This window comes from Colobus angolensis, unplaced genomic scaffold (assembly GCF_000951035.1).
Source record: "Colobus angolensis palliatus isolate OR3802 unplaced genomic scaffold, Cang.pa_1.0 Scaffold333, whole genome shotgun sequence".
NCBI lineage: Eukaryota > Metazoa > Chordata > Mammalia > Primates > Cercopithecidae > Colobus > Colobus angolensis.
This window is the reverse complement of record NW_012116633.1, coordinates 814,493-823,972: the sequence shown is the minus strand read 5'-3', so window position 1 is coordinate 823,972 and position 9,480 is coordinate 814,493. Positions and strand designations below refer to the sequence as shown.

The window sequence follows — 9,480 nt, the reverse complement described above, 5'->3', positions numbered from 1 at the left end:
CTATTTTTTTTGAGACAGGGTCTGGTTCTGTTACCCAGGCTGGAGTAAAGTGGCATGATCTCAGCACACCGTAACTACCATCTCCTGGGTTCAAGTGATTCTCCTGCCTCAGCCTCCCGAGTAGCTGGGATTACAGGCGCCCGCCACCACGCCCAGCTAATTTTTGTATTTTTAGTAGAGGCGGGGTTTCACCACGCTGGCCAGGCTGGTCTTCAACTCCTGACCTCGTGATCCACCCACCTCGGCCTCACAAAGTGCTGGGATTACAGGTGTGAGCCACTGCGCTCGGCCAATCTCTTACATATATTTTTAAAAAGATGTTTTCTTTATTTCCTAGCCCCTTCTACCCACCTACAAAGTTCCAAAGGTTTTAATGCTATTGCAACGGCAGTCAGAGGTCAAGCTGGTGCAGCTCCCTGATGCGGGGCAGCCTCAGAGGGGGCCGACCCTCCCTGCCCAGCACCAGTGGCACCGGGCGGTGGGGGACGCTCCCGAGGTTCCCGGAACCTGGCTGGGGGAAGTGTTGGGGGGTGCACGTACCCAGGCTCAGCTGAGGCGAGTTCGCCGCCGGGGCTGCAGCTGGTGCTGGCTGGCACTTGCGCCGGCCACTGAGGAGCTTCTGGGCGACCTTGCGCTGGTACCCACCAGGCGCCAGCCGGTAGGTGCACAGCGCCTGTTCCAGTAGCGTCAAGTCTTTGCTGCGCGGACCCCGCAGGCCGGGAAGTCAGGCAGGTATAGTAGTCTAGGTGGAGGTAAAGCTTCTCCTGGTAGCTTATGGGTGGCGGCCGCTGGATTGAAGCCTGCGGACATGACCTACCAGCCGGCCGCCCGTAGTCACCGTCGCGCGCAAGCGCGCTCCTGGAAGACCCAGCAGCCCCGCCTCGAGTTCCGATTGGCTCCGCGTGAGGGGCGGGCCTTTGCGACATCTTTGGGGGGGCGCCTTCTGCCACGTCACTGGCGGTACAGTTCCTGGAGCTGGGCAGTCTTCTCAGAGTGGAACCTGGTAACGGCGACCTCTCGGCTAGTTCTTGTGTGTTGCGGGCTGGAAAGGGGTAGCTGATAAACTCCCACCCAGCACAGTATTTATGTCAGTCAAAAATAGAAAAGAATGTCCGGGCGCGGCTGGAGTGGGAGGATCCCTTCAGGCCAAGAGCAGCCTAGCAATATGGTGCAACCCCATCTCTGTAGTCCAACCTCAGCCTCCCAGCTACTTGAACACCAACGTTCAAAGCTCCAGTGAGCTATGATCCCACCACAGCACTCCTGCCTGCGAGACTGAGGTAAACCCTGTATTTAAAAAAAAAAAAGAAAAAACTATCCAAGTGTACAACCGGGAGGGACTGCTTAAAGAAAACATGAGGCTGCCTTTGCCCTGTTATTCCAGCACTTTGGGAGGCCGAGGCAGGCTTGAGCTCAGAAGTTCAAGACGGGCCTGGGCAGCATGACGTAACCCCATCTCTACGAAAGATACAAAAATTTGCCGGACGCCATGCTCGCCTGGCCTAATTTTTGTGGTTTTGGTAGAGATAGGGGTCTTGCTATGTTGCCCAGGCCGGTCTCTAACTCCTGGATTCAAGCAATCTTTTCACCTTGGCCTTTAGAGTTGTTGGGATTAGAGGCGTGAGCCACCGCACCCTCCTGGGGTAGGCTATTTAATAACATAAGAAAGTGTGGTGGCTCACGCCTGTAATCCCAACACTTTGGGAGGCTGAGGCGGGTGGATCACCTGAGGTCAGGAGTTCGAGACCATCCTTGCCAACTTGGTGAAACCCAGTCTCTACAAAAAATACAAAAATTAGGCCTGGTGTGGTGGCTCACACTTGTAATCAAAGCACTTTGGGGAGCTGGGGTGGGCGGATCACCTGAGATTAGTTCAAGACCAGCCTGATCAACATGGAGAAACCCTATCTCTACTAAAAATACAAAATTAGCTGGGCATGATGGCGCATGCCTGTAGTCCCAGCTACTCGGGAGGCTAAGACAGGAGAATCGCTTGAACCCAGGAGGTGGAGGTTGCAGTGAGCCGAGATCGCCCCACTGCACCCCAGTCTGGGCGACAGAGTGAGACTCCAGAGCTTGAGACCAGCCTAGGCAATGTAGTGAAACCCTGCTTCTACAAAACAAGCAAAAAAGAGTCAGGTGTACCTGTGTCCACCTGTGGCCCAAACTACTTAAGAGGCTGAGGCAGGAGGATCACTTGAGGCCAGGAGCTGAAGGCTGCAGTGAGCTTTGATCATCCCACTGCTCTCCATCCTAAGCAATAGAATGAGATTATGTCTCTAGATAGTTAATTTTACAGTGTTATTAGTTGTTAATGTGATTATGTTTTTCTAAAATACCGTATTCTTTACAAAAGCGTTTTGTCTTTCAAAGCACATACATAGGTCCTCCAGCGAATTTGTCTAATGTTGGCGACCTTGGCTTTCTGATGACTGAGTCAACAGTTTCTGTTTCATAAATAATATAGCCCTATTTTTTTTGAGACAGGGTCTGGTTCTGTTACCCAGGCTGGAGTAAAGTGGCATGATCTCAGCACACCGTAACTACCATCTCCTGGGTTCAAGCGATTCTCCTCCCTCAGCTGCCCGAATAGCTGGGATTACAGGTGCCACCACATCTGGCTAATACTTTTTTGTTTTTGTTTTTGAGACAGAGTTTGCTCTTGTTGCCCAGGCTAGCGTACAATGTCATCATCTCAGCTTACTGCAACCTCTGCCTCCTGGGTTCAAGTGATTCTCCTGCCTCAGTCTCCTGAGTAGCTGGGATTACATGCATGTGCTACCATACCTGGCTAATTTTGTATTTTTAATAGAGACAGGATTTCTCCATGTTAGTCAGGCTGATCTTGAACTCCCGACCTCAGGTGATCCGCCCACCTCAGCTTCCCAGAGTTCTAGAATTACAGGTGTGAGCCACCACGCCCGGCCTAATTTTTGTATTTTTAGTAGAGATGAGGTTTCACCATGTTGGCCAGGATGGTCTTGAATTCCTGACCTCAAGTGATCTGCCTGTCTTGGCCTTCCAAAGTGTTGGAATTACAGGCATGAGCAAACACGCCCAGCCAGCCCTATTTCTTTAAGCATATATGTTTTGCACTTATTAAAAGTATTTGAACATACAATTATCCAGCTTCCCTTGTTTATGTATGCTTGAATTTTGTATAATCTTGAACTTTTTTCCAATCTAAGCTTTATTATATCCCCTTTCTTCTGTATTTGTATAACTTTAGGTGGCTGTCTTTGTTGAAAGTTTTTTCTGAAAAACCTTAAAACAGAATATAGTTCTTGGCAGCAATTTCAGAATTATTTGAGGGCAAGGGGAGATTTGTAATGATGATTCAAATGAAGCAAACTAAAAAATAATGAAGCAAGACAGAGGATAAAACAGTAGTCACTCGAGCACATCCCAAAAAAATAAAATTTCAGATGTAACTAGAAAAAGGTATGCTGATGATCATAATACAGGAATAATTATTAATACTCAAAATAGTTTTAAAGCCACTTACCTTTTGAATGTTGGGAATTGACTAGGAGGTGGCTGTAACCTAAGGTGATTCCTTCAGTAATGACCATTTTCTTTTTCAAGATGATGATTATTCTCCATCTTCTAAGAGACCAAAGACCAACGAGCCACCACAGCCACCAGTTCCAGAACCTGCCAATGTTGGGCAACAGAAAGTGAGGGAGTTCAACTCTGGTAAGTTCTCAGTGAAATCCACGACCTTTTCCTTCATCTTCTGGACTCTCAGTGTGGCTGATGAAAGTTACAACATGCTCATCTGCAGGGGCACATGCTTTAGCATGTATTACTACATTATAATCTCACCTTTGTAAAGCCAGGAGCTTTTTGAAAGTCGCATTATAGACATTGTTTAAACATGGTTTGAATTTACCAAAGCATAGGATATTGTTTCATCTCACATTAATTAGTTAGTTGGCTCAAAATTAGTGCTAATGACTTAGTAATTCAATGGTTTCTCTTAGCTTTAAAACTTTCTTTATTTCAAAACAAAAAAAATATCATCTCTTCATTTTCGTTTTTGCTGTGTGTCACAGCCTGTCAGCTGCTAATCTGTTAACTCCTAGTGGATCATGTGTCCTGTGAAGGGACTGAATGAGATATTAGTGGCAAATTATGTTGATGATTCATATTTTGGATATAAATAGATCATTAAGCTTGTATACATTTTGCAAATAGTATTTTAATATTCTATTATGTCATAGTTACAATGATTGGCTATATATTGAATTTATATGTTCATTAAGTTGTTGTATGTTTATGTTCTTTAGTATTCTAACTTGCAACTGTATATCTGTTAAGTCTTTTTTTTTTTTTTTTAAGAAGATCAGACTCTGATTTATTGAGGCATCTGTTTGATGCCAAGTTAAGTGGCCCAGGCTCTGTGTAAGGGGTAAGGTTAATGCAGGAAGAAGGATGGTGAGGGGCAGTGGTGCCAGGATTAGTTTGGAATACCTAGGGGTCCTCTGAGGTTCCCCAAGTTTCCCTGGCCCTGGCCAGCTGTGCTGCTGGCCTGAGCATCTGATGAGCTTGCAAGGGTGACTCCGAGAGGTAGGTGGTCCAGGGGCTAGGGCAGAGACTTTGGAGTTATGCTGTTGGCTTTGAACTCCTATACTTGGTAGCTGTGACCTTTCCATGCCTCAAGTGACCTGCAGAACTGAGCTCTGTCTGAGACAGGTCCCATCTAGGCACTGCAGATCCATCTAGAGTTAAACCACCCCAGGTTGCTCACTGTCCGCTGCCTTCACAAGCAGATCTTTGTCTCCTTGGAGGCCCTCACAATCCAGTGGAGGAAGTGAAACTCATGTGCCTCTGTCCCTCTGGGTGCGCCTCATGCCAGGTGCATCTGTGGACATGGGCCATGCTACTGGGCTTCCAAAGTTGGAGAAAGTTGCCAGGCTCAGGTGGGTACATTAGAGCAGCTGCTGCCCTCTGGACACAGTGACAAAAGAACACTCTGGGCCTAGAGCCCTGGTCTGGGGCATTGGGCAAGGCTCTTGCACTTCTCTGAGGTCATTTTCCCATCTGGAAAGTGTGCTGATTGAATCTCCCTTTGGGCACTGAGGGCTCAGTGTTAGTCTGAGAGCCAGCATATGGGGTTTGGGCTGTAATCCCCCTTTAGCCCCATAGCTTGGGGGAAGCAGGGACTTTGTTGGGATACCCCAGGCATCAGTCCAGCTTCCTGCCCCTGCTTGGGCTCAGCATCTGAAGTACTCTGGGGGGCAGGTGGTCCTGATGGGGGTTGGGGCTTTTCCCCACTCTGAGGTCACACCCAGAGCCAGAAATCTTGGTGCCTACTCTGGGCTAAGGATGCATCTGGCCCCCCAGGATGCAGGTAACTGCCCGTCTTACCTAGTTTCTGCCTGCCAGGGCCAATCTTCAGACCTCGGGACTTCCCAGCCTATCCCGCCTCCCTCTCTGTACAGCCTTGAAGCCTTGTGGGTTCAGCACTTTTTCCAGGCCATCTCCTGGTTGTCCTGCCCTGAGGCCTGGCTCATGCTGCTCCCCGTCCTGCTCACCAAGACCCATAAGGACCACTCCACACCCAGCTCAGCCCCATCCCCTTAGATAGTCCTTTCTCTTTCCTCAGGTGACCAGGTGCATATGTTGGTGTCAGGACCTTCCCTGCACCTGGGAATGCCTACTGGCCACCTCGGTCACAGAGACCAAGGCATTTACTTGATATGAGTGCCTTTGGTTCACTGTCTACATGGCCAGGGAAGAAATCAGTAATAGGCTTTTGACTTGCTGCAAGGACCAGTTCTCCTGGCCCCATGGCCCTAGGGATAGAGGATGCTGCAGGATACACACCCCTCACTTCCCAGCTGAGGACTGTGGGTCATCTCAGGGCAATTTCACAGTCCCTGCATGCCCCATCCCCTCAGCTCTGCAAATGCCAAGCAGCACAGCCTGCCTAGGCAACAGTGGGCTCAGGACTACCCAGGTGGGCTCAAGACTGCCCAGGTAGTCCCCAGAGTGCCCTTGGCAGGCCCCTCACCTAGCTGCTCCCACAGCTCTGTAGCAAGAGTTCTAACCGTTTTTGTATGGAGCCTGCTGAGAAAGAGCTGTGGACCATTTTCCCAGAAACACATGTGCACGCTCTCCACACAAAACCTTGCATCGTTTCAGGGGCTCACACCTCCCTATGGGCCCGGTTATTGAACCCCTCGGACCTGAGAGTGAGAAACCTTGCCTCAATGGAGTTTTGCTCTGTTGCCCAAGCTAGAGTGCAGTGGCGTTACCTCGGCTCACTGCAACCTCCGCCTGCCGGGTTCACACAATTCTCCTGCCTCAGCTTCCTTAGTAGCTGGGACTACAGGTGCGCACCTACCACCCTCGGCTAACTTTTTGTATTTTCAGTAGAGGTGGGGTTTCACCATGTTGGCCAGGATGGTCTAGATCTCTTGACTTCGTGATCCGCCTGCCTCGCCCTCCCAATGTCCCAGCATGAGCCACCGCGCTCAGTCAGGGTCCCTCTTAAACTTGTATTTTTAAGGTCTGGGGTCCCTCTTACTTAACCTTTTTTTTTTTTCTTTTTTTCTTTTTTGAGACGGAGTCTTGCTCTGTCACCCAGGCTGGCAGTGGTGCGGCCTTGGCTCACTGCAACATCCGCCTCCTGGGTTCAAGTGATTCTCCTGCCTCAGTCTCCTGAATAGCTGGGACTACAGGCACCTGCCACCATGTCCAGCTAAGTTTTGTATTTTTGGTAGAGATGAGGGCGGAGGCAAGGAGTTGGGGAGGGGAGAGGGGTTTTTGCTTTGTTGCCCAGAGCTCAAAGTGATCCGCCCACCTCTGTTCCCGAAGTGCTAGTATTACAGGCCTGCACCACCAGCCACTGTAAAATCTTATTTCCACACAGCTGAGACATGTTTTAGGAAGTTTGCTAAAAGACCCCCGGAGACCTCCTCATTGTGGTCTCCCTGTTTTCGTGTTTAATTTGATTGATCTGTTCTGCCTTCCTGCTTTTCAGAAATTAAAAGGTTAAAAAGAGGTACTAAACTTTAAAACTTCTCTTATAGTCTCCCATTAAACTAATCCTAAGAACCACCAAAAAAGGGAAAAATGTTTCCAAAAGCAGTAAAATGATATGGACTGTTAGTATGTAAAATGTAGGAAATAAGTCATATGTTAGTGCTGCTCTGACCTAGGGACATATTATTGAGAATCAACTTTTGCTCAGTTTTCAGAGAAATGGAATAATCGTATTGCTGATCTATATAAACAAGTTGAAGAATTGTCTGAAAGAAAATACGGTATGTTTAAATTGGAAAAGTCCTGTGATACTTTGTTCATTTACACAGTGGAGTTATTGTTTATCATGGGGGTACTGTGGACAAGCCCAGGGCTCCTGGTGAATCCTGCCATCCTTACACGTCTCTCCTTGTAAGTTGCTTTGTAGTTTCTGTCTAAATATTAGAAACATTCTTTGTTTCTAGATTACTGCAAAGCTGAGGAAAAGTTGTATTTCTTTAATTATCGTTAGCATTTCTTTTAAACTTTCAGCATGGATATTGGGGATTTATTTACATATTTATTGCAAAGCCCTGGATCTTAGGGATTTAATTGAATATTATTTTTTGAAACTAATTTTTTCTCTTAATCTGCTTTGTTAAATTCGGTATTCACCAAGATGCCCCTATTGTCTCTACTTTTATCTTTTTTTCTTTTTTTTTTTGAGACAGAGTCTCACACTGATGCCCAGACTGCAGTGTAATGGCGCGATCTCAGCTCACTGAAACCTCCGCCTCCCAGGTTCAAGCGATTCTCCTGCCTCAGCCTCCCGAATAGTTGGGATTACAGGCAATTCTGCTGCCTCATCCTCTCAAGTAGCTGGGATTACAGGCGTGTGTCAACACGCCCAGCTAATTTTTGTATTTTTGTGGAGACAGGGTTTCACCATGTTGGCCAGGCTGGTCTCGAACTCCTGACCTCAAGTGGTCCACCTGCCTTGGCCTCCCAAAGTTCTGGGATTACAGGCATGAGCCGCCACACCTGGTCTATATTTTTATTATATTGTTAATTTAGTACTATTCTGAGTAAAAATAATTTGCTATTACAGTTTTATAAATTGACTGACAATTTTATAAATGTCAGTGCTTTTTATAAAGTGGAACAGATTATGTTGTGGGGCTTTTGTTGTGATGGTGATTTATTATTTAGTTTAAAGACAATAATATTCAGGTGTTGTGAAATTATAAAAACAATCTTCACATTTTATAATTTTTTTTTTTTTTGGAGACAAAGTTTTGCTTTTGTTGTTCTGGCTGGAGTGCAATTGCACAATCTCGGCTCACCACAACCTCCACCTCCACCAGGTTCAAGCAATTCTCCTGCCTCAACCTCCCGAGTAGCTGGGACTACAGGTATGTGCCACCGCCCGCAGGTAATTTTTGTACTTTTAGTAAAAACAGGGTTTCACCATGTTGACCAGGATGGTCTTGATCTCTTGACCTTGTGATCTACCTGCCTCAGCCTCCCAAAGTGCTGGGATTACAGGCATGAGTCACCACGCCCGGCCCACATTTTATAATTTTAAAGCAGTATTAATATTAATTGCCTTGGAGAAAGATACTTTTGTTGTGATATGTAAGTATAATATTCGAGTATAGTGTACAGCAAAGGACAATTAAACCTAAGTCAGCACTAATGTGTTATATGGTACACTTGAAACTTTAGTACAAATATTAATGTTTAATAGCAAATAGACCTTAATGCATAATGATAGCAAAAAAATGGAGCTGTTCAGATGAGAGACCATTGGTTCTGTCTGATTTTAATACTCCCTATGCTCTTGACTTTTTGTTTTTTTCCTTTGAGATAGAGTCTTGCTCTGTCACCCAGGCTGGAGTGCAGTGACATGATCACAGCTCACTGTAACCTCCACCTCTCAGGGTCAAGCGATCCTCCCACCTCAGCCTCCCTAGTCGCTAGGACTACAGGTGAGAGCCACCATGCCCAGCTAATTTTTGTATTTTTAGTAGAGACAGGGTTTCACTATGTTGGCCAGGCTGGTCTCAAACTCCTGACCTCAGGTGCTCCACCCGTCTTGGCCTCCCAAAGTGTTGGCGTTACAAGCATGAGTCACTGCACCTGGCCACCTCTTGACTTTTTATAACTGTTGTATTATTTTAATCATGAGTAAATAAATGCTAGTTGAAATGATGCAGTTCAGGAGAATCTTCTGCTTCTTTTACTAAAAAAAAAATGTTTTTTTAAGTCCAATAAAGTTACACTAATGTTTATGTTTGGAAAATTTTACCTTTTCCAGCCAAGTGCGTTAGCTCACACCTGTAATCCCAGCACTTTGGGAAGCCGAGGTGGGTGGATCACCTGAGGTCAGGAGTTCAAGACCAGCCTGACCAATATGGTGAAAACACCATCTCTACTAAAAATAAAAAAACTAGTCGGGCATGGTGGTGGATGCCTGTAGTCCCAGTTACTCCGAAGGCTGAAACAGGAGAA

The 9,480-nt window shown here is 46.7% G+C and overlaps 1 protein-coding gene and 1 long non-coding RNA gene across 2 annotated transcripts in view; one reads left to right on the top strand and one right to left on the bottom strand.

Annotated features, from left to right (window-relative positions):
• The window catches only part of LOC105518962, a 5,904-nt gene extending 4,978 nt beyond the window's left edge, over window positions 1-926 (bottom strand). The window contains exon 1 of the mRNA XM_011952126.1: window positions 541-926. Coding sequence (XP_011807516.1) covers window positions 541-926 — 386 coding nt within the window. The remainder of the gene's footprint in view (window positions 1-540) is intronic.
• Window positions 927-942: 16 nt separating this feature from the next.
• Window positions 943-4,924, top strand: LOC105518951. The gene is made up of 3 exons (XR_001002902.1): window positions 943-1,280; window positions 3,586-3,696; window positions 4,791-4,924. It is a non-coding gene; the product is annotated as an uncharacterized LOC105518951 (long non-coding RNA).
• Window positions 4,925-9,480: the final 4,556 nt, after the last annotated feature.